At 44.4% G+C, this 25,494-nt stretch overlaps 1 protein-coding gene and 1 long non-coding RNA gene across 4 annotated transcripts in view; both read left to right on the plus strand.

Moving 5' to 3' along the window:
- Positions 1–25,494, plus strand: part of ENOSF1 (enolase superfamily member 1) — a 137,742-nt gene that overhangs the window by 85,410 nt on the left and 26,838 nt on the right. For all 3 annotated transcript variants that reach the window (XM_029591093.1, XM_029591094.1, XM_029591095.1), the window contains one exon: positions 24,418–24,547. In XM_029591093.1, the coding sequence (XP_029446953.1) occupies positions 24,418–24,547 (130 nt within the window). The remainder of the gene's footprint in view (positions 1–24,417; positions 24,548–25,494) is intronic.
- On the plus strand, positions 16,147–24,408 carry LOC115085268. The gene is made up of 3 exons (XR_003854772.1): positions 16,147–16,170; positions 17,889–17,890; positions 21,370–24,408. It is a non-coding gene; the product is annotated as an uncharacterized LOC115085268 (long non-coding RNA).

The following is a 25,494-nucleotide window of genomic DNA, read 5'->3' on the forward strand; positions in this document are numbered from 1 at the left end:
GCAAGGCTGATACTAATGGCATGCAGGAGCTGGATTCAGACAGGGCTGGAGCTGGGCTGATATTGAGGGCTGGCAGGACTGGAACCCGCTACAGCCTGGGAGCTGGAATCCATTATAGGCTGGGACCAGAGGCAAGGGCAAGGCTTGGGAAGGCATACAAGGGACTGGACTGGGCAGAGCAAGACAAGGATAAGACAACGACAGGACTAGATAAGAGCAGGTAACATTAAACAGGAAAACCCAATAGGGCACAAGGCTGGCTAAGTGAACCTAGAAGGCCTGAAAGCCCATAAGGCTGGACAGGAAAGCCCAAGAAGGCATTGAGCATGACAAGTGAACCTGGATGGTAGCAGGGCAAGGCAGGTAGGCCTGGAATACCACAGAGCAAGGCCAGGAGGCCAGAAAAAGAGAGCAAGGCAGATAGGCTTGGAATGCCACAAAGCAAGACCAGGAGGCCTAGAACGGCACAGAGCAAGGTGTAGAAGGCCAAGGTAGACCACAAGGCAGGGCAAGAGGCCAAGGTAGGATAACAAAGCAAGGGTGGCTAGGACAAGGAGTCAAGTTGACTCAATGAAGAGGCACCGAGGGAATGGATAGGCTGAGTTAAATAGGGCTGGAACTGAAGCGTCATTTAATCATCAAGGAAGTAACTTGCACAGCTATGATCTAGGCTCACTGAGGGGTCCTGCTGGAGGGGAGGCTACGCAGCAGGAAGAATTGTAAGAAGTGTCAGGAAATATTGGCATTGACATGTATTCTATCTGCAGATTTGTTCACTCTCGTGGATTCCATGGTAACCTGCAATTAGATTAGAATGTAAGAAATGCCATGCTGGGTCAGAACAAGGTCAGTTGAGCCCTGTATCCTGTCTCTGACAGTGGTCAGTCTGGATCACAAGTATCACGAGATCCTAAAAAAAGCAATAGCTTTCTTTTTGTTTATCTGACTTTCTTTAGTGGCAATTGTTTATAAACATTTCCTCCAACAATTTGTCCAAACCTCTTTTAAACCTTTTAAACTATGCTAGTTTCCTTGACCACGTCCTCTGGTACAGATTCCACAGTTTGTACATTGACGGAAAAGTCCTTTCCATTAATTTTTTAAAAATCTGCTGGTGGTTAGTTTCAAGTAGTTATTCCCTTGTGATAATATTATTTGAAAGGGTAAATAACCATCCTTTATTTACTCATTCCACCCCACTCATGATTTAACACATTTCTGTCATGTCCCCCCCTCAGCCATCTCATTTTGTAAATGCCACCGCAAGCAGAGTTGAGAATTTCAATGTTTTGTCCACAAAGACTCCAAAGTCCTTTTCCTGGCCGGTGACTATGGAACCTAGCATTGTGTACTTTTAGTTAGGATCATTTTTCTCTATGTACATCACTTTATACTTTTCCACATGAAATTTAATCTGCCATTCGGATGCCTGGTCTCCTAGTCTCAAAGGATTCTTTTACAGTTTCTCACAACCTGCTGCTGTTATGACAGCTTTGAATATTTTTGTGTCATCTGCAAATATGATCATATCGCTTATCATTCTCGTTTTCAGATCATTTATGAATAAACAGCACGGGTCCCAGTACCAATCCCTGTGGTATTCCGCTGATGAACTCTCTCCATTTGGAAAACTGACCATTTAGTCCTACCCTCTGTTTCCTTTTAACCCGATACTAATACACAATAGGATACTATATCCTATTCCATGACTTTAATTTCCTGAGACTTTGTCGAATGTCTTCTAAAAACTTAAATATACTATATCATCTGGCTTATCTTTTATCTACGTTTATTTACACCTGTAACCCTTAGCGGGGTTTTAATCTCAAGGGCACACAAACACATTTATTTTTCTTCAGGGGCTGCTCTGCCTTGTAAATTCCATCTCATGCTTGATTCTCAATTCCTAGGGGGAATTCTTTGAACAAATAGTTTTTATTGAGCAGAATCAAGACACAAGGCCCAGGCTGCGTGAACACTTCAACAGCTCCGGAGTATTGAAAAACAATAGTATATATGGGCTCTTTTACATTTTCACTAAGAGCCCTTCCCCCCCCTCCCCCTTTGTGGGTGATGGACAGTGTCATTGGACAGTGTCACCCCTGACCTCCCACCCCTCCCCTCCTCCCATAGAATACCCCATCCCATTTGATCAATCCTGCATTGAAGCTCACTTGAATTTCTCATCAATCACAAGAATTGATGTCTACGTGCTGCCGTATGATTACCCGCTTCCAGTTGAGCATCCCGTGTTCATTCCCTTAGTTATTGAGCACCAAACTTCTGGAACGATGTAGCAGGGCTTGCAAATAAGCGTCCCAAGTTTGTAAGAAGTTACAACGGTGGTGTGGTGACAATCGCGAAGTCAGATTGTCCATCTGCATCATACGGTGGAGATGAATGCGCCAAACCCAAAAGGAGGGGACGTCCTTCTCCCTCCAATACCATAAGATAACTTTCTTCCCCACCGCACACGCCTTTTTGACAAACATACCCATAGCCCGAACAAGTGTCTGGGGAATGCAATCAAATAACATCCACTGTGGAACGAATAGGAGACTCACATCTATTAAGTTGTGCAAATAATCTGTTATTTTCCCCCAATAGGTTTGGATGAGGGAGCAAGCCCAAAAATCATGCGACAGGGTCCCTATGGATAATTGACAGCATGGGCATAGAGCCGACGGGGTTAATTTAGCGTGGTAAGCGATTTGCGGTGAGACAAACGCTCTCCTCAGAAACTTGTAATGCATTTCCCTGAAATACATATTGCCAGTAACCATGATCATATTCCTCATGCATGCAGAAAAAAATCTCCATTGTTACAGAAAAACCCCCCATCCTGATTCCATTGCTCCTCAGTTGTAAGATAGGTGCTTTGAGAGAGGCCCTGAAATAACCCCTTGTAATACACGGAGAGAGAGCAGGGTACCTTGGTGTTCAAATTGAAAAAAGGTGTCCAATGCATGGAAGTGGGCCGGAAGTCTAGCCTATTGCACCAGTGGAAATGCCAAATTAGCATGTATCCAAAGAAATGAACACCAGTGAACCCATAGAGTTCCCTTAGTTTATCAAAGGGTAAAAGATTCCCCTCTCCATCCATCAAATGACCCAATCGAGTGACGCCTTTCGTCCCCACCCTTGAAAACTGACCGAATGGGAGCCCGGTGCAAACTCTTGGTTCCCCACTATAGGCAAAAGGTGTTATGAATCGGCTCCTAAGGAAAGGAGGAGTTAGCAATCTGTTATGATCTACTCCTCAAGAAGGGAGGAGTTAGCAATCTGTAATGAATCTGCTCCTGTGGAAGGAGAAGTTAGCAACCTGATATGCTCAGCTCCTGTAGAGGGAGTAGTAAACAATCTGCTAGGGTTTAGACTGCGGAGTAGCAATCTGTTATGAATCTGTTGCTGAAGACTCCTGATGGAGAAGGAGTAGCAATCTGTTACCAGCGGAGTGCTTGGAGAGAGCACTCAGCTGTAGAGGAATGTAGATAGGTGGATCCTTGGGCCGATGGCAGATGACTGCGCCCCCAGGAGGATATCCTGAGAGGGACCACTGGCTAGGCTTGAGTACGGAGACAGACACAGATAATTCTTTTATTAGACAGGTTAGTAGAACCACCAGAGGTGGCAGTAGTGAGCTGATATGCCCAGCAGGGCTGAAGTCCCTCAGATACTGGAACAGCGATCCCAGGGTTGAGCTGTAGAGATATTATAGATAGTGAGTAGGCAGGGTATGCTGTGTTTATAGCCAGAACTGGATGACAAAACTCACATAAGGTCTTTAAGGAAGCTCAGTAGCTGGAAAGGGTTAGGCCCTCGAGGAGCGAGTACCTGGTTCCAGGGAAAGCTCTGAGAGAGTGATGGTAACTCACAAATGTCTGCATCTGCGATAGCTTCCAGGCAGTAGAGAATCTTCAGAGTGTTCAGGAACATGGGCCCTCGAGGAGCGAGGACCGGTTCCTATCTGCAATCTGAAATAAAGAAAAGAGACGAGGCCTCCGAGGAGCGGGTACCCCTGGTAAGTCTGAGGAGGCAGAGTAGCTTGGGAGTAAAGTCGAAGCAATCCCCTTGCTAACTCGATTCGTTAGCGAATACTGAGACCGCTTATATTGGAAGCGGATGACGTCATCTCAGGGGGACGCCCCTGAGGTTTGCGCCCTTGCTAGTACATCAATCGGAGCGCGCGCGCCCTACGTCATCAGGAACATGGTGGATTCGCAGCGTCATGCCGGTCCGAGGAAGCCAGAGGGAGACTGCAAGAAGACTCTGCGGCAGCTAACCATCCATCAGACCCGGAGGGAGTCGCCACAGAGGTAAAGAGGGCGGACTAAGGGCGTCGAGCAGCGACTGACGCAACAAAAGTTAAGAGCAAACCCTGGGCAATCCTAGCTGTTTAGCGAGGAACAGCCAGGCCCTTCTAATGGGGGTGATTAAAGGGTTCTGAGCAAGCACCGGGGGTAGAGCAGTGAGCTGGCCCATCAAAATAAATTTCAGGTCTAAGGGGACCACCAACGTTTCCTCTGCCAGAATATTGACAAAAGAGGACTCCCCTAACAGCCAAGCTCATACCAGCCTAAAGTTGGCCGCCACATTGTATCTGGAGAGATCGGGCACTCCCATGCCTTCCGACTTCTACTTCATTGTCAACCAGGTTAGTGGAATACGGGCTTTCCTCCCCCGCCACAAAAAGACACGCAACATTTTATCCAAATGCCCAATATCACAGCATTTGAGCGAGAGGGGGAAATTTTGTAGTACATACAGCCATTTAGGTAGGAGAATCATTTTAAACAGATGAGCCCGCCCAGGGATAACGGGAGTTCCCTCCAGACACACAGCATATCTTGAGTGACTTTGAGGAGGTCTGGGATATTGAGGTTGTAGATAGCCTCTAAATTAGTGGACAAATTTATCCCAAGATATTTAATCGACTCTCCCATCCAACGCAGAGGGAAAGTATCACCCCATTGCTTTTTAAGAGACTCCAGGTAAGCAAGGGTTTCCGACTTGTCCCAATTAATTTGTAAGCCAGAAATAGTACTGAAATTGGTAAACAGCTCAAGAAGGGCTGGCAACGACTGCTGCGGGGACGTGAGAAAAACTAAAATATCATCCACAAAGGCTGCGTACTTAAAAATCTCCCTCTGCTCCTGGGAATGGAAATGGAATCCTCGTATTCCAGGCGACTCCTGTGTAGCAAGGAGCATGGCTCTAAAGTCAAAAGAAATAGTAATGGTGACAACGGGCATCCCTGACACGTACCCCACAAGACTGGGAATGGATCAGATTGTGTCCCGTTAACCAAAATAGAGGCAGCCGGGGTTTGATAGAGCAACTGAATGGCCTGATAAAAGAATTCCCCAAACCCCATTAGACTGAGCAGATGGAACATAAATCCACATTCCACCCAGTCAAAAGCTTTTTCAGCATCTAAACTGACAATGAGATAGGGTTCTTCCGTTCGGTTACAGAGTGCCGTTGCCACCTCCACCCGTCGGACATTTGTGAGGGCATAACATTTCTTGATAAAACCCACCTGCCCTGGCTTAATCAAAAGGGGCAGAATACCCCCCAGCCTATCTGCTAGGATCTTTGCCAGCAGATTATGGTCCACATTAAACAAAGAGATTGGGCGATATGAAGCGGGCAGTAGTGGGTCTTTCCCAGGCTTAGGGATGAGAGTTACATGAGCCGTATTCCCATGGCTAGGAAAGGTCCCCCCCGCCACCAAAGTATTGAACACCAAGGGAAGGAGTTGAACGAGTGGGTCTATGAGACATTTGTAAAACTCCGCACTATATCCATCCGACCAGGGGTCTTTAGTTTCTGCGTTTTACGTATGGCTAGTTGCACCTCCTCTTCCGAAATTCACTCGTTCAAAAATCAACTTTGGTCAGGAGTGATGGAAGGAAGATGAAGGTGCGCATAAAAATCATCCCAGTTGACTGAACTCCAGCCCTCAGACTTGTACAGGTCAGAGTAATAACTATGAAAGGATTGTAAAATATCAGGGGTGTCATTTACTATCTGTCCCCCAGGCTTCTTAATTGCAGGTATATGACGGGACCCCCTAGTGGATTTGATCAATGAGCTGATAGGGCCGGTGAAAATTCCCGGAAGATCAAAATCTTCCGACCATCGAAGGGGAGAGCTTTCCCCCCGTGCACCGCCAGCAAAATTTTGGCTTTATGTGCGAAGTTTAAAATCTTCGCAATGATCACCCGGGGCCGTTCCTGTTGCAACCGTTTCGGGCCTAATCGATGTGCACGCTCAATGCGCAGGGGGCCGCACGCCAGCGATAACGGCAGCTCCTGAGTCAGCCATGCTTCAAATACTTTGGAAGCTCCCTTTCATCCTGGGACTCGGACAGCCCGACGAATCTGAGGTTTGAGCGCCTGGACCGATTCTCCAGGTCTTCAAAACTGTCAGTATGCTGTGCCAGTGCCGCCTTTAAATCTGCCAGCTCCGACTTTGAGGCCTGGAGGCCATCTTCCGTATCTGAAACTCTCTGCTCCAGGTCAGAGAATAGTTTCTCATATCAAGCGATAGATGTGGTGAGGTCTTGTATTTGAGTGGATATTTTTTTAAATTCTGGCTCCAGGGCCTCTACGACTGCGGCCTTAATATCGGCCCAGTTTGTAGGGATAGGTGACTCCAAGGCTCCAACTTCCTCATCTGACATTGTGTCAGTAGGCCTCGGTCGCTCTCTATCTTTATCTCGGTCGTTTTTAGCCATTCGAGTCGACATTTTCAGCAGCTAATGCTTCTTTGGGTGTTTGAGATTCCAATGCTGTTTCCAGGGATCCACCAGAAAGCAATGGCTGTTATAGATGGGGGAAACCGGGAGCCAGAGAAGGAGAACTACATCCGCTCCCCTTCACAGCATCACGTGATCTCTCCCTAAGGGGAATTCTTTTTACGGTGGTAACTCTCACTTGTGGCCCAGATGATAAGATATTCCCAGTGTGTGTATACTGTAAGCTCTTCCCATGCGGTAGAGGCTGCGATGAATAGACAGGACCAGGCTCTGGGTGTTAAATAAAAGTTTACCAATTCATAATAATAAATTAAAGTTCATGTCCAGAAGTGTGAATTTACAACTGACTGATGGTACAGGTATAATTCTGGGTAGGTAGGTGTCTTTTTTCTACTGTTTGATTTTTTTTTAAGCATTGATTACATGTATGATGCCTAAAATAAATATCTTTCCCTAGGAGGATGCTGTGGTTATAGGTCTAATTGACAGCTTTGTCATTCCCCTGGACCTTGCAGGACAATTGGGAAGCATCAGACATGACATCATGGAAACTGTAGTTGAGAGCAGGGAGAGAGCAGCAGAGAAGAGGAATGGGGTGATTCGATAATTAGGAAAGTGCATAACTGGGTGGCCTGTATCATCTGATAATAAGATGTGGTAAATAAAAAATAGAAATATAACTACAAATAAAAGTGCTTTAAAATGTTTATATGCAACTGCCAGAATTCTGAAAAATAAGACTGGAGCTTTAGAATGTATGGCGCAAAAGGAAATTCTCCAAGGACAAGCAGGTTGGCAGTCCTCATGTGAGTGACATCATCCGATGGAGCCCGGCACAGAACTTTCATCTCAAAGATTCTAGAGCTTTCAGCATGCTCTACTGAGCATGTGCAGCTGTATCCATCTCCCTGTCTCTCAGGAAGTGTCCCTTAGTCTTTCTTTTTCTGCATAGCCTTATGGTCATATTTTCAGCTTTGCTCTCCTCACAGCTAATGCTATAACAGTTCTGGAACTGCACACAGCTGTTTTTTCAGGCAGAGCCTTGGTGTGTTTTATTTTCCGTCAATTTCCTTGCGGTAGTTTGTTTTTTCTCTCTCTTTCTAGTAGCAACTCTCTATCTACCACATGGTGGACCTTGTTTACTGTGCAGCTGACAGGGTTTTTCCCTTTAATAAATAATACTGCATCTGCAACTTTTTCCTGTGTCCTTTCCTTAATTTGTCTGTTTTTTGCCTTTGTCAGATGCTTGTTCGGACAGGCAGTGTGCAGTTTGTTGTGGTCTGAGTAGGCTTCTGGCCTTGGGACTTGCCTGAGTTCCTACCCAGGCAGGAATTCCAGGAAGTCCAGGGCGTGGACGGAGGCTCAAACTGTGAAGAAATACAGGACCAGATGTTCCCATGGGAAGGAGAGCTCATCCTCCCCACATTCCTGAGAGCTAGTCTCCTTAGCTGGTGCCCTGGATGATGCAGCCTCCCCTCCTGCTTGTCAGAACGATCTGGAACTGCATCTCCTTCAGAGAGAGGGTGAGCATGAACCTGGATGATCAGTTTCGCTAATGCATCATTGGTGCCATGTAAGCTTCGGTTGCCCATGAATATCTGTGGCAAAGCACCAGTGGCCCCAGGGGCGCCATGGTCGCTTTTGAGTGCTGGGAGCACTGTCAAGAACTATGGTCATCCTCGAGCACTATGGACACCCTTGATGCCATTGAGCACCGTGGCTGCATGACACTGTCAAGTGCCATGGACACCAGTTGGTGCGCTGGATCCAGTGCCATAGATTCCATTGTGCACTGGGGGTGCCATCGATTCCATCGTGTCATGGAGAATATCATGCGCCATGGGCACCTATGATGCCAGTAAGCACCATGGGCGCCACCGATGCCAGCCATCGGGTACCGTGACATTGTTGCCATCAAGCACCATGGGTACCATCGTGTGCCATGTGCACCATCGAGGACAGTGAGCGCTACAAACACCATTAAGCACCGTGGGTGCCACCGATGCTGTCGAACAGCATGGATACCTTTGGGTACTGTGGCATGGTAGCTATGGATGATATCGAGCACCCTGGATGCCATTGAGAGATGTCATCAGGTGTCTTAGGCACCTTTGATGCCATCAAGTCGAGTACCAGTGGCACTAGCAAGCACTGCACGCTGTGTACCATCAAGCTCTATGGAGGCCCAGGTTATCATCAAGCACCAGGGTTGTGCTTGTTGCTATTGAGCACCAGGCACCTAGACATTGAGTGCTGTAGATACCATTAAGAGCAGTGGGCATCTTGGATTCCATCCAATGTAGTGGCTGCCATTGGAGCTGTCATCCACTTATGAGCCATGGGCATCGTTGTGCACCTGGGTTGCAATCAGGTATCATGGTCACAAACGAGCACCATGATTGCCATTGAGCACCATGGTGGTCATCACGTGCGAGGCACATCGGGTGCTGTGGGAACTCACCACATTGAGTGCCATGAGTGCCCTTGTCGTCAAGTGTGTGTTGTGGGACCAAGTGACATAGGGTAATGCAGAGTGTGGTGAGTGCTGCTGCTGCTGCCATAGAGCATCATCGGGACAGTAAAGTGCTGAAGGCAGGGTTGCCACTGGTGAGAGTAGTCTGTGCCTCCGGATCACCATGCACTCTGCCAGGGTGCTACCATTGCTGTCGCCTCTGTGGAGTTCCTAATTACCATGGACAGTGGTACCAAGGGTGCCATCAACACCAATCCTGTTGTGGAGTGTGCCTGGGTGCTGTAGACTCCCAGGGCGCCATTCCTTCCATCACATTGTGGTAAGTCCCATACAGGGCATCTTCATTATCGCGCACTATCACCATGTGTACCAAGATATACCTTCCATGCTGGCCTGCCTGTGCCAGATGCATCATTGCAGTGGCTCTTGATCACTATCGGGAGTTGGCAGGTAGCAACTTAGGCATCTTCTAGTATCTTCATGTATCTGTCACCTGGGGGCACAATATGACACCAGTGATCCCCTTTAGGGTAAGCCTCTAGGGCGCATTCTCTCCAGTGCTGGCCCCAGTGGGGCAGTGATACAGCCCTTGAGTCACATGAATCAATGCAGCAGCATGGCCAGCTGAATCACTTTTGCTGTTCTTTCCTGTGCCTGGTTGCCTTTTTGACCCTAGTGTCTGATTGGCGGCCTCCAGCAACTGTCCTTGTCGCCAGTAGAATCACATAAGTCGGCGATTGTGCCCTTCTCTCATCCAAGGAGTTGGAGGTTTTCTGGAATTAAACCAATCTGGTTGAGCAGTGTGCTCTCCCTCCACCTTGGGGATGAGAGGTCTGACTATTGGCTTTTGAGGGATGTCTTTGGCAGATTACTTCTCTGTGCCTTGTTTTCTGCTCAGGGAAGGGGTTGTTTTTCACACTCCATTCTCTGGATTGGCTTACCCTCTGGGTGGCAGCTGCCCTCTGTTTTCGCATGGGACCTGAAGGCTGTCCATTGGGAGTTCTCGCTCCGTTGCATTGCTATGCAGTGGATGTGCCTTGTGGTGGGCAGTGAATGGGAACTCCATGTAGAACATTCTGCAGATGTGGATTCCTCTTACGTGGATGGCGTGCCTCTTTGGATACCTGCTGAGTGCAACATGCATAGTTTCACTTTGTGCCACTCCTGCTCATCAGTGTTGAGTTTGGGTGGCACTATTCCTTTGGGGGGAAGTTTCTCCATCCCTCTTGACTGACCTCTTGGCCTTCCGACAGTTTGCCATATGTATGTCTACTTGGGTTAAGGTAGAGGATCTCACAAAAGCGGTTCCCCCCATGTTGCAGTTACTTAAGGGTTCTTATTTTCTCTTTCAGAGGTGACCCTATCAGTAGATGCAATTGTTGGCTAGCAAGGTAGTCTGTATCCATGCAGACATTTGTGCTTGTTTACCATGATTTTATCTCGAGCCATAGATTTGATACCTATGCTTGGTTGATGGGCAATCTGCTCTACTGATCAGCCTGCTCTTCCTCTGGTACACTCAAGGTTCCAAGATCAGTGGAAGTTCTTTTCCACAGGGGCTGCTCCTTGCAGCAGTCCTGTTTTCTCTGAAAAGCAGAGAGATTTACAGACTACTTTTTCAGGTTGCTGTTACCAGCTGGAGTCTAGATCTCTCTCAGTATACATTGCCTATGTTTACTGAGGGTAGATGGGCCCTTTGGGCTGTGTTTGCCTCAGAGGCAGCTCCCTGCTGGGATTGGCTGTGGGGTTGTATGGTTGAGAAGTCACCCAACTGTATTTTCTACAGCCTGAAGGCAGTTTCCTTTGTTCTGTAGCCAGGGGTCTGCCTTCTTGTGGTGGTCACTTCTTCTGACTTCCAGTTAGAAAGTCCAGGAGGAAGACAGGGGACATATGGGGGAGTAGTCACCGCATATACCTTCACAAAAGGGGTATGCAATTCTTTCCCTGCTTGGGCCAGATCCCTAGCCAAGGTGCTTTTTTTTCACTAATGGTGAAGTACATCATTTAGCTGAACTTCAGTCGCAGCTCACTGCCCTGCTCAGCATCTTGGCATGGGGCTTCCAGTGGAAAAGTAGCCTGTCTTGTCTTGGCATTCTGGTTTTTAACCCCTCTGACCTTGGAGGTAAGACCTTGTATTTCAGCGGGTGGGTTCTTTTGCAGATGCTTCTTGCTGCCACTTCTCTGAGCGGATATGTGGTTTCCATACCCTCTGTTTCTTTTGGGTATCGCTCTGCATCCCCAATCTGTCTTGTTACTTGGTTGATAATGAACTGCAGTTTTATTTTTGTTGATTTTCAGTTGTCTTATAACATCAAAGAAGAAAAACCCCTTTGTAGTCTTGATCCAAGAGCTTTTTTCTCTTGTCCTTGGTAATTTGTTTCTTTGCCTCTACCCAAGAGGTTCTAGGCCTACTGGTGCTAATCAGAATTCACTGTTCAGAAGCTCTGACTGTATTGGTTTTTTGTAGTTCAGTGGGCTTCTCACACCGTGCTCGCATTATGCCTCTGCCTTCAGACGCCTTGTTGTGTATCTGGGTTTCTGTCTGTCATACCAACACCCAAAACACTTTTCGCTCCTAGAACCTTTATAGATTGGCTGCCTCACCAAAAAAGTGGGGTGGGGCAAATGGTGGTGCTTCTGCACTAAAGGATTTCCCCAATTTTCATATTTTCGGCAGACTTTAGCTTGGGATCCACCCATGTGTGAGGACTGCCATCCTGCTTGTCTATGGAGAAAGCAGTTTTGCTACCTTTAACAGGTTTTCTCCAAGAACAACAGGATGTCAGTCCTCAAAATACCCTCCTACATCCCCTGGGAGTTGGTTTTTCCATGTATCTGCTAAATCATGGACTGAGGGGATTCTACCTGAGATAAGGAGGTGGCTCTACTGAGCATATTGAAAGCTCTAGAATCTTTGTGATGAAAATTTCTTATGGGACTACATTGGATGATGTTACCCATGTATGAAGACTGACATCCTGATGTCCTCAAAAAATACATGTTACAGATAAGCAATTGTGCTATGTAGATATAATAGGCATCTCAGAGACCTGGTGGAAGGAGGATAACCAATAGGACTCTGTGATACCCAGGTACAAATTATATTGACATGACAGGGCAGATAAAGTGGTGGAGGGGTGGCACTATATATTAAGGATGATATAGTCAAGCAGGATAAAAGTTTTGCAGGAAACAAACTGCACTCTGGAATCTATATAGATGGAAAAGGGAAGAGTATAGTTGTGAGGATATATTGCCACCTGCCTGGCCAGGTTGAAGAAACAGACTGCAAAATGCTTAGGTAGAAAGCTTAAATCCAGAACCTCCAGGGTAGCATTCTCTGAAATGCTCCCTGTTCCACGCGCAGGTCACCAGAGGCAGGCAGAGCTCCGGAGTCTCAATGCGTGGATGAGACGATGGTGCAAGGAAGAGGGATTCCATTTTGTTAGGAACTGGGGAACCTTTTGGGGAAGGGGGAGTCTCTTCCGAAGGGATGGGCTCCACCTTAACCAGGGTGGAACCAGACTGCTGGCACTAACCTTTAAAAAGGAGATAGAGCAGCTTTTAAACTAGAACAAAGGGGAAAGACGACAGTCGCTCAGCAGCGCATGGTTCAGAGAGAGGTATCTTTAAAGGATATTAATGATGCATTAGAATTAGGGCATCCCGACAGTGAGGTTCCAATAATTAGAAAAGTAGTCCAAGTGCCTGTAACTAAAAACTCACCTGAGCTAAAAAATTCTAACTTATCCCTATCAATTAAAAAGCAGAATGAAAATACAAACAAAAAACAAACTTTGAAATGTTTGTATGCTAATGCCAGACATCTAAGAAGTAAGATGGGAGAATTAGAATGTATAGCAGTGAATGATGACATAGACTTAATTGGCATCTCAGAGACATGGTGGAAAGAGGATAACCAATGGGACAGTGCTATACCGGGGTACAAATTATATCGCAATGACAGAGAGGAGCACTCTGGAGGAAGTGTGGCGCTTTATGTCCGGGATGGCATAGAGTCCAACAGGATAAAACATCCTGCGTGAGACTAAATACAAAATTGAATCTTTATGGGTGGAAATCCCTTGTGTGTCGGGGAAGACTATAGTGATAGGGGTATACTACTGTCCACCTGATCAAGATGGTGAGACTGACAGTGAAATGCTAAGAGAAATTAGGGAAGCTAACCAAATTGTAGTGCAGTAATAATGGGAGACTTCAATTACCCCAATATTGACTGGGTAAATGTATCATTGGGACATGCTAGAGAGATAACGTTCCTGGATGGAATAAATGATAGCTTTATGGAGCAATTGGTTCAGGAACCGACGAGAGAGGGAGCAATTTTAGATCTAATTCTCAGTGGAGCACAGGACTTGGTGAGAGACGTAACGGTGGTGGGGCCGCTCGGCAATAGTGATCATAATATGATCAAATTTGATTTAATGACCGGAAGAGGAACAGTGTGCAAATCCAAGGCTCTCATGCTAAACTTTCAAAAGGGAAACTTTGATAAAATGAGAAATAACCCATGCTGTAATTACACAATGTTGGGTTCCATATTAGGTGCTACAACCCAAGAAAGAGATCTAGGTGTCATAGTGGATAACACATTGAAATCGTCGGTTCAGTGTGCTGCGGCAGTCAAAAAAAAAGCAAACAGAATGTTGGGAATTATTAGAAAGGGAATGGTGAATAAAACGGAAAATGTCATAATGCCTCTGTATCACTCCATGGTGAGACCACACCTTGAATACTGTGTACAATTCTGGTCGCCGCATCTCAAAAAAGATATAATTGCGATGGAGAAGGTACAGAGAAGTGCTACCAAAATGATAAGGGGAATGGAACAACTCCCCTATGAGGAAAGACTAAAGAGGTTAGGGCTTTTCAGCTTGGAGAAGAGACGACTGAGGGGGGATAAAATCATGAGAGGTCTAGAACGGGTGGATGTGAATCGGTTATTTACTCTTTCGGATAGTAGAAAGACTAGGGGGCACTCCATGAAGTTAGCATGTGGCACATTTAAAACTAATCGGAGAAAGTTCTTTTTTACTCAACGCACAATTAAACTCTGGAATTTGTTGCCAGAGGATGTGGTTAGTGCAGTTAGTATAGCTGTGTTTAAAAAAGGATTGGATAAGTTCTTGGAGGAGAAGTCCATTACCTGCTATTAAGTTCACCTAGAGCAGGGGTCGGGAACCCATGGCTCGCGAGCCAAATATGGCTCTTTTGAGGGCTGCATCTGGCTCGCAGACAGTCGCCACACTTTCCCGCTGACCCAGCTGCACCCCGGTCCTCCTCCGCCCGGGCTTAAAATGCTGTCAGCCCGGGCGGAACGCGGCAGGACAGCTGGAGTCAGCGGCACCGGCGTGCTCTCTTCTCCCCCCCCCCGCGGCCCGGAAGAGGAAGTGGAGAGTATCGGGTGCCTGCGCGGCAAGAAGAGGCCACGCTGGTGCGCTCGGCATCGGCCCGAAGAAAAGAAGACTGCAGCGCGGCTCGGAGGAAAATGAAGAGGTTCAACCGCGGCCGATGGGACTCCGCCTCCGCGAGGGCTGAAAATGAAGAGGTTAGCGTTGGGAGGAGGCTGCTGCTGCCGCGAGTTCCCGAGGTGGGGGTGGGGGTGGGGGGGAGAGAGTGAATGAGCGAGCAAGCATGTGTGTGTCTGTGTGTGACTGAGAGCTGATTTAGGTGATGGAGCATGTGAGTATGTGATTGAGAGCCTGTGTGTAAATGAGAGAAAGAGAGAGACCATGTGTGTCTGTGTGTGATTGAGAGCTGATTTAGGTGAGGGAGCATGTGAGTATGTGATTGAGAGCCTGTGTGTAAATGAGAGAAAGAGAGGACATGTTTGTAAGCATGTGAATGAGAGTCTGTGTGTGAAAAAAAGATAGCATGTATTTATGTGATTGAAAGCCTGTGTGTGTGTGTGTAAGCGTGAAAAGATAGACAGCATGTGTGTAAATGTGTAATTAAGAGCCTATATAAGTGAGAGAGAAAAAACATGTGTATATGTGAGTACTGAGAGCATGTGTGTATAGGTGTGTCATTGAGAGCCAGTGTGAGAGAGAGTGCTGGTATGTGACTGAAAGAGGAGAAAGTTCCAAGCAAACCACCCCACCTCCTGCTAATTCAGAACAATCTCAGGACACCTGGATATCAAACGTTCCCAGGTATGCAGAGCAAAAAAAATTTTGTATCCTTATTATTTTTCATTACTGGGTCTTTGTGTCTGCTATTTTGAAATATTTTGTTGGTGTCTGGAAATGTTTTATATGAGTTTTTAATTATTGGATATTCCACTCATCAGCTGTTTCAAAATATGTTCTTTTTGTTAGTACAGTTTTACTGCTGATGATTTTATATTTCTTGATTTGTTTTATAAGGATGGGTGATGTTTCTTTTTTTCTTTGTTACACTGCATACAGACTCTGGCTTGTTGCAGTTTCCAATTCAGTTTTTTCTGCATGCTTCTTGTTATGTGTTTTGGTCTCTTTATTCTATGTTAGGTGAGGGACAGCACGTGATTCAGGTGAGGTTTTCTGCTGGCGTGTAGTTTCTGTGTAGGACTCTATAGCAGCCTGACTTGGTCTGTTTTCCTAATAGGAGATGTATTGGTGTCTTAAGGCCTGGTGTAATATTTTCAGAGACTTATTGTACTTTAAAAGTGTGATCTTACATAAAATGCACACATTTACTTGTATTTAGTTTTAAACATATTGTATGGCTCTCATGGAATTACATTTTAAAATATGTGGCGTTTATGGCTCTCTCAGCCAAAAAGGTTCCTGACCCCTGACCTAGAGAATAGTCACTGCCATTAGCAATGGTAACATGGAATAGACGTAGTTTTTGTGTACTTGCCAGGTTCTTGTGGCCTGGATTGGCCACTGTTGGAAGCAGGATGCTGGGCTTGATGGACCCTTGGTCTGACCCAGTATGGCATTTTCTTACGCTACCAAAGATTAAACTGACTAGTAAAATAGGCAACACAATAATAATGGGAGACTTCAATTACCAGAGTATTAATTGAATAATTGTCACATCAGGACATGCAAGGGAGATAAAGTTCTTACATGCCATCAATGTCTGCTTCATGCAACAGTTGGTCATGGAACCAATAAGAGAGGACAATATATTAGGTCTAGTTCTCAGTGGAATGCAGAACCTGGGGCAAGAGATAAATGTGGCAGATCCATTTGGCAACAGTGATCATAATTTAATCAAATATGACAATATCACCGAAGGACGAATAGTAAGGAAAACTACTGCAACAACATTTAACTATAAAAAGGGAGATTATGATAAAATGAGGAAATTTGTTAGAAGAAAAACTGAAAGGAGCAATCTACAAGGTTAAAAACTTGCAGGAGACATAGACACTGTTTAAAATTACCATCCTAGAGGCCCAGAGAAAATATAGTCTATGCATTACAAAGGTTGAAGGAAAACCAAACGAGTGCCAGCATGGTTTAATAGTGGGCTGAAAGAGACAAAGCCAGAAGGGTATTATTTAAAAAATGGAGAGTAGACCCAAATGAGGAAAATAGGGAAGAGCATAAGCACTGGCAAGGTAGATGTAAAATAGTAATAAGGCAAAAAGAGAATTTAAAAAAAATAGCTTGCTATTGAGGTAAAAACAAGTAATACAAACTTTTTCAAGTACAGTTAAAGCAAATAGCCTGTGAGGGAGTCCGTTGGGCTGCTAGATGACCAAGTAATAAAAGGGGTGGTCAGGGAGAACAAGGAAATAGCTGAAAACTAGATTAATTCTTTGCCTCTGTCTTTACTAAGGAGAATGTCAGGGCCATACTCACACCAGAAACATTTTTTGATGGTGATGACTCTAAGCAACTAGATGAAATCACTGTGAAACTGGAAGATGTAATAATTCAGATTGACAGACTAAAAAAAAAAAATCACAGGACTGGATGGTGTGCACCCAGGAGGTCTGAAGGAACTAAAAAATGAAATTGCAGACTTTTTTCTAGTGATTTGCAATCTACTATTTAAAACAGCCACAGTACCAGAAGACTGGAGGGTGGCCAGCGTGATGCCAGTTTTTAAAAATGGCTCTTGGGTGATCCGGGAAACTATAGATTGGCGAACCTGACATCGGTGCCAAACAAAATGGTCAAAGCTATTTTTAAAAACAAAATTATTGACCACATAAATAGGCATGGTTTAAAACAAATTGTAAGAAGTATTTTTTCACTCAGCTCACAACCAGGCTATGGAATCTATGGCCGGAGGACATGGTCATGGGAAGGGTTTAAATGAAGATTGGACAAGTTCCTGAAGGAAAAGTCTATAAACAGTTATTAGCCAGGTAGACTTAGGAAAGCTGGTGCTTAACCCTGAGAGTGTGATACAAGAAATAGATCAACTATTGGGGATCTAACAGGTACTTGTGACCTGGACTGGCCACTGTCAAGAGACAGAATGCTGGGCTCAATGGACCTTGATTTGACCCAGCATAGAATTTATGTTCTTATGATGACATCAATCCTTATGATATGGGATAACGTGGGAGTCTGGGATGGCGTCCAGCCCTGGATCAGCTGCTTCTCCTCCCGCCAAGCTCCTCTGTACTGCTAGCCCTATCATGTCTTTGATGTAAGCTGCAGTGCCAGTCTCTTTCTGGCTCTGCTTCAGTGGTTTCATCTGGACTGGTGAGGGGCCTACTCACTTACTGGGCTAGAGAAGCATTCAGCAGAGGTTAGCTTATTGGTTTGGCAGGATCTTCGGTGTGATCTTTTAAAAGTTGTTCTTGATTTTAAAAGTCACTTTCAATTGAAACAACATGAAAAACTGAAAATAACTCAAAGTACTGTTCAATCTGGTGCTGACTCTAATGCAATTTTGATTTCGAAATAGGAGAATTTGATTTATTTAAAGTTTAAGTGGCTAAAGACAGTGCCATTACTTCTAGAAAAATTGAGACTGTTCAGAACTTGGCTCGATAGCGAAACATTACAGATATTAATTTTCCACATTTCAGTAATCTGCCTAGGCTTAAGTTATTTAAAAATTTAATGGAATGCTTTGCTTAAATTTCTCTGGTGAGGTATTGCCACAGATTAAGACTATTTATGTTTCTAATTTCTTCTCCTTTACAAATACTTTCTATAACTCAAGAGCTTGAAAAACATTGACTGTTTCCTCAAGTTCAAAGGTAATTCTCCTGATTCTTCTCTTCCTATAGCCTGATAATATTTTGATAATGTCTTTTTTTTTTGTGCTATGGATAAGGAATGTCTGGGCCGTAAGATAAGAATGTATCTGGATGTTTCAACTTAAAAAACAGTGCATTGCAAAAAGAGTCAGCTTTTGCCCTTAACTATCATGCTAAATTTTATATTGTATGTAAAGATTCTCGGTATTTATTTTGGGCTGCTAATCAATTGTCTGATTTTCTTGTTAAATTTGACTTACCCCGCGCCCTCCCAGCCAGATCCCATGTGCCAGCAGAACTTGGCTCTGTTTCATCTGAGGAATTAATCCTAAGGTACTTTTCTTTGTACTGTTGACTGCAGGGAAAAGTTTGTCATGTAGGGACAAAGCATTGGCATCCCCCACTTCTCCATTACCCCTTTTTTCCCCTGTACTGGAGCTTTGTTAGCAAGTATATGTGTATTAAAATATATTATTATTTTGTGATTTCAACACTTTTTTTCTTTTTTTTTTTTTCTTTTATCCCAATTTCAACTTGGTTTTTATGTTTGGAAGATAAATGCTGAAAAAGTCTCAGAATTTGTTTTTAAATAAACTGGAAATGCACAACACTCGTAAACGTTTTGCACTGTGCCTTATTCGGAAGAATAACAGAAACACAAGAAACCAGTTCATTAGGAGTATGCTTGTTAATCACATAGTTCCTGATATATATTGCTATGTATGAAATCAAAACAACACAAATGAGGGATTAATACTCACGATTTTAGTAAACTTATTATAACAAACTCAAAAAATGTATTTTTGTAAAAAAAATATATTGAAAATCAAAAATTGACATTAAAAATATTGAGGCAGTATCAGAAGAAATGCACAATGATACAATCTACTGCCTCCTGCCACGCAATGGGCCATAAGCAGTCCTCAGATAACTGTGCTACTATTCCATCTCCCGGACCTGTAAATGCCTATACTTTAATGTAGTACTATAGAATAATCAGCTGTCTACTAAAAATATATATTTTACTTATCTTAGTAATTCATAAACTTGCCAAACCATCAAAACAACTCATTTACTTCCATCTAATAAAAAATATATATTGTACTTATTTTGATAATTCATTTTTTTCAGTTTGATCTATTGCTATGTATGGCCATTACAGCCAAAGTGCTTTGGCATGGCTACCACTATTGATTGTACTACCGGTGAAATCAAACTGGGTACAATTCATCCACTTTATTATTCCAGTCTGCTGTGGGGTGTACATGTGTACTTGTACAATCCCATTGCTGCACTGAATGTGCTGTAGGTCCTAGAACAGTACTCTAGTTTGTTGTTAGTGCAGATTTCTGTCAGGATCCTCTGAGTTGGTCTGTTGGCCTTCTGAATCCACTCTTGAATTTTCTCAACATGCCTGCTTTGTCCCATTGGACAAGCACATGCATGTATTTTGCTTCATCAACAATGCTGAAAATGTATCTTGCTCCACCCTAGCTCTGCATGTCAAATGTTCTCAATCAGATCACAGCACAAAGGCCAATAGTGCCATTTCCTTTATCACCTCTCTTGGTGGTTGCTTTGGAAAATAGCTGACGTGCAGACTTGCTTATGAAACGTTCATTACATTTGATCCTCTTTGCCGGCCGACATTGCATTACTCGTACAGCTTGCATCTTGGCCATCTTTAGAATCCTGTCTTTGTTTATATGTATTACTGATATCCCAAGTCAAAGGGTTTTCTTCTGCTCCATACACACAATCGTGCATAGACCCTCATTTCATCTTGTGGTCTTCGCCCTTTCCATCACTTGGAAGGCTCTCTGCCTTATGAGCATGTTTTTATTCTCATCATGAATGTTGCCCCCCCTCCTCCCTTAGCCTTTGAAAATAAAATCTTCTGTTCTCAGTTAATTGCAGTACCAATAACATTCTGGGCTTAATCCCCGGTACAAGTATGGTGTTCTTGACAATGAATTTGCTTAACTTTTCATGGTTATCGACCATCTTTGCATAGGTTACCCCTTTGCCAGTGTGGTGGTCATGTCTGCCTTTATGAAACAATTGATGTCACTTATTTTTCTTCAGTGTGGAAAAGTAATCTTCATTCAGTATCATGTGGTGTGCTACTCGAGAATTGATGATCCAAGTGTTGGGGAAATTTCCATTGGGAGCACTGCATTCCATTAACATATTGCAGCCTTGCTTTTCTTCCATTGTGTAGTTTGTGGGCTTCCTGTGTTCTCTTGGTTTGCACTTGTTCTTGCACAATCTTTATCAAAGTGGCCTTTTCCTCTACCCTTGAAACAATTTTATGGTTTGATCACTGGGTTTTTTTGTCTTTGGGTGGAAGTTTCTTATCATGCGCTTTGTTGGTTGCACCGCTGTTATAGTACCTCATTTGTAACACTGTTCTCTCCAACTCCACCAGCAATCTGTTTCACAATTACATGTGAATTCTGACTTGGATAGGTTACCTACAGCTGGACTTTCTCCATCCCAGTCCTTGGGCAAACCACAGAAGATTATTATATTGAAGTCACCACCTTTTATTTTGTCAACAATGTTCACAAGTTAAGTCATTGTACAATTTACTTTTCACTAAGAGTCTATACTAACATGCTCACTAAGCTTTTGCAAAAAACAATTGGCATCTCAATTCAATTATATAGAATTTACTGCCTACTGGTGCATAGAACTTCTGAAGTTCTTCCCACGTTTCTTAGTTACATGCTGGACATGCTATTACTGTTGATCTCCTATCACTAAAAAGCTCTTAGTTTTTTTGTTTCATTGTCTTCGGTTCTTACCTCATCTAGCTAGATAATTGTCCATAAGTTGTATTCCATCAACACCAATTTCATTTGGTAGCTTCACATGATATAGATTATAGGCCAGTCAATTTGTTGATGGCTGTACACTTTATAAGAATTACCATATGGGTCAGACCAAGGGTCCATCAAGCCAAGCATCCTGTTCCAGCAGTAGCCAATCCAGGTCACAAGTTCCTGGAAGGATCATTTATTACTATACCAGTAAGTAGCCTAGTGGCTGAATTCTGAATGGCTTAGAGAGACTGTCGATATTTTGCAGGGAGAGCAGTCCGAGAGTGAACGTCCTCCTTGACGGAGATGAAGAAGATCGGAACCAGCGGCTGCTTGTTTTCCGGGTTCCTCAAACACTGTCCGAAATAGTTCCAGGAATCATGGGAAATCTTGTAATACCGGATCCGAACGCTGCCACAGCAGGGAATCCCAAGCCAGAGCCTTGCCCTCCAGTAAGGACAATATGTACGTCATCTTAGTTATGTCATCCGGAAAGAGGGTAGCTTGAAGACGGAAATGCATGCTGCATTGGTCGAGAAATCCCAGGCATAGACGAGGTTCCCCGGCATAACGTGGGGGAGCTGACAGTGGAATTACTGGCCGAGGGTAGCCATGTATTGCCGGCAGTGCTTGTGCTGGTGGAGGACTTGTGTGTGTTGCGACCACCGCATCCAGACGGGCATTGAGTCGGTCCATAGATGCTGCCATGGATTCCAACATCCTTTGTTGTTCCATTATCTTCTGGGCCAAGCCGGGAATGGCTTGCAGGGCTGAAGCCTCTGTCGGGTCCATGGCCTTGGCTTACTGTTATGATTCTGAAGGTGGACCCTTGGTCCGAGGTAGAGTTGACACTACCCAAGAGGGTAACCCCTCTTGGGTCCCTACCGTCGGAAGGCGAGGCTGGACTCAGGTGGACCCTTGAAGACAGAGAAGAGATCTGGATGCAGGCGCCTCCAGCAGGTCAAAAGTCAGTCCAGGAGCCGAAGCTCAAAGAAAGGTTAGAAGCTGGTCTAAGGGTCAAAGGCCTGAGAAATGGTCGGCAGCCGGTCCAAGGGTCAAATCCTGAAGAATGGTCGGCAGCCGGTCCAAGGGTCAAAGCCTGAAGAAATCCAACCAACTGGACGAGAAGCAGAACCAGGAACAGAGAAGACAGGAACTCGGAGCACCAGAAGCTCCAACTACAAGCCAAGAAGCCAAGGCAAGGTCTGAGGAGCAGACCTTGCCTTAAATAGCAACCCGGAAGGTGGAGTTCACTGGGAGGAACCACGACAATTTCCTGTCATGGCCCCTTTAAATACAAAGTCTCTGCCATGCGCGCGGCTCTAAGGAGACCAGAGGGGGAGGAGTCAGCCCGGCCAGCTGGGCCCCGCAGCAGCCGTGAAAACATTGTGGGATTCCCGGAGGCGGCCCAACGCCTCGGGTGAGTTCTTCGGCCCCAGTTGCGGACCGCCGCGGCCATAATACCCTAATGCAGAGAAACTGCTATATCTGTACCTGTATCTAGTCTAGATAATAGCAAAGTCACTGTGCTGTGGAAATTATGGAACCCAAATTGGTATTGATCCAATATTGTATTCTCATCCAGGAATTCTGAAAGATGGCATAGAACCACTTTCTCAATTTTCTTTGCAAGGAATGGCATGGATGAGATGGGACAGTAGTTTGAAAGAATGGTTGGATTAGCTGATGTTTTTTTGTTTAAGATTGGCAAATAGCCAGAGTTGACTAGATTAATAATGAAATCTCAAATACCATAGCGAATGAGTTTCAGTAAAGCAGTAGAACAGGGATTTAGAAGACTGTTGCAGTGTTCAAATTATCAATAATTTTGAACCATCTCAGTATAATGGAGTGACCCTATTTTCCCCATTTAACTGTGCAGGACTAGGCATTTAACCTAGTCCACCTTAAATTCTACAGAGTGAAAGCTCTTTGCTGAGAGGGGAATAAGAATGTGAGCCCAGTGGAGATCAGGAGGCCCCACTTCTCCAGGAGTAGGAGCTCCTGACCCTCTCTCAGACCTTGCATTGGAAATACAGTGCAAAGGTAGGAAGTCATTGTTAGCATTCCTTTCTGTTTTGTGTTAATAAAAATGGAAATTGCAAGAGAACAGGCTGGAGTCAGCGTGGTTCCTGTGCCAGCCCACAAGATAACGTTCAGTCATCCTCACATTCAGATTGAGAAACAGGGGGCAGTCTGTCCCATCTTGTCCTATCCAGAACAATATTATCTATGGGTGAGTTATCAGAAAAGGTGGCACAAAGTAAGACGAAAAAAAACTTCTGAGAGGATGGTATTGGGTCCCACAGATGGAAAAGCATGGGGTTGCAATGGTGGACTTACAAGCTGCTTAACAGTATTAAATAATCCTGAGAATTATTAAAAGACGCTAAAATCCAGTTACCAATGTATGCCTTTTTAGCTGCGGTAACAGCAGCTTGGTACGGGATTAAATAGATCTTAAATGCTTCTAAATTCTCAGGAATAAGATGCTTATGCCACCTTCGCTCTAGTCTCTGTAAGAGGTGTGTTTTTTGTTTTTTTTTGCTCTTGTAAGGAATAAGTAAACAAGGTGCCCTCTTACTATGTTTCATTGATAGAAGTTGTAGAAGAGCTAATTCATCAGCTACTGTCACATGCAGCTACGCCTTCACTGGAGGCTGCTTCTCCGAAGGTTTTTTTTTGGGGGGGGGGGTTGTTTCCATTTATGACAAATTTTGTTATTTGTGCTGAATATCTGGTAACCATCTCTTTTACAACAGTCTCTATTCAAGTAAAACCTAAATATTTCCTGCTATTGGATCACCAGAGGACAAAATGTTACTGGGCAAATTGAGCAGAGTCTTTGGATCAGGGATACCAAGCATTTTTCTTATAGACACAAAATATGAAAAACCCTTTTTAGTACTTCTGGCCTTTCGTCAGGAAGCAGGCCCTATCTCCCCCTCCCTTACTCTGCATTGTCTGGAATTACATGTGCTCTCGTTTGCCTGGAAGTAGCACTCACAAAGAGCATCGGTGCAGCTGATTGGCGCAGGGTCAGATTTATACCTGGTTCATGTTGTGTGTTAAAGGAATGTATTAAAAATTGGTTTTGATTCAACTACCTAAATATTTTGTTTAGGACCTAACTTTTTTTTTTTTTTCCCTTCCCCTTGGTGGTGGCTGCATTTCTTTTGAACTGTAGTGCCACAACAGAGTGATGTTTAAACAGTTTCTACAAGCCAAGGCTCTGCATTATCTCCAGATTGACAGCTGCAGACTAGGAAGTGTCAATGAAAATCTGTCAGTGCTGCTGATGGCCAAAAAGTTTCAAAGTAAGGCTTCAAGAAACATTACAGCATGAAAACGTATTCTGTCTTCCCTTCCAAAACATGAAATATTGAATGATCAGCATGGTGTTTAGTTTTTATTTTTTTTTCCCCAAGCTATCGTCATCTGATGTGGATAAATTGTTCTAATTTAATTTTTGGTCATGCATTGGAAGTTTAAGTTTTGTTAATGCACATAGAGTTGAAATTCTGGACCTGCTGTCTCCCAGTGAGTCAACACAAATGTTCTCAGCATTTTAATTTCCAGTACAAAGGCTGCGCCATCCATCCTCTCCGTCAGTTATTGTTAAACGCTAACTTCATTCTAATGTCTCACAATCTAATTGCTTACGTTTAAGGGAAACTTGGTGCCTCTTTCAGAATGTGAAAAATAACCTTCCCCAGCTTGCTTTTTCTCCCCTTATAAACCCCTTCCGTCTTCAGCTTGCCCAGGCCACTCGAGTTCCATCATTGACCTAGGGTTGTTTGAAGATCTCAGCTGAAACTGAGCTCCTCCTCGGTACCTCCTCTGCCATCAGAGGCCATCGGCGTAATGGCAGCTTGCTACCCTGCCTCTCCCCCCTCTCATCTTATACCGCAGAGTTTGAGCATATCACTTCCATGATAAGCTCATGCTCCACCACCAGGCGTCTTCTGTCCCACAGCGCTATGAGAGTAACTGGCAACTTTGGGGGTTTGACTTATTCTGGGAGGAAATTCATTTACGTGGTCCCTGGTATGCATGATAATGTCAGAAAATATCAGTGCGTGGTGTTCTTTTGTACAGGTCGGTGTCACCAGTAAGTTAAGCAGAAGACGAGAGGAAGAGGTTACCTTTTGTTGGGAAACTATATGGTGATTTTTGTCATGTGTATTAGGAAATGCCTGCTTTTGCTTTAAATTTTTTCCTTCCTTTCTCCTATTCTGCTTTTTAGCTATATGTTTTCCTCCTT

The sequence above is a fragment of the Rhinatrema bivittatum genome, chromosome 2 (genome assembly GCF_901001135.1).
Source record: "Rhinatrema bivittatum chromosome 2, aRhiBiv1.1, whole genome shotgun sequence".
NCBI classification, from domain to species: Eukaryota; Metazoa; Chordata; class Amphibia; order Gymnophiona; family Rhinatrematidae; genus Rhinatrema; species Rhinatrema bivittatum.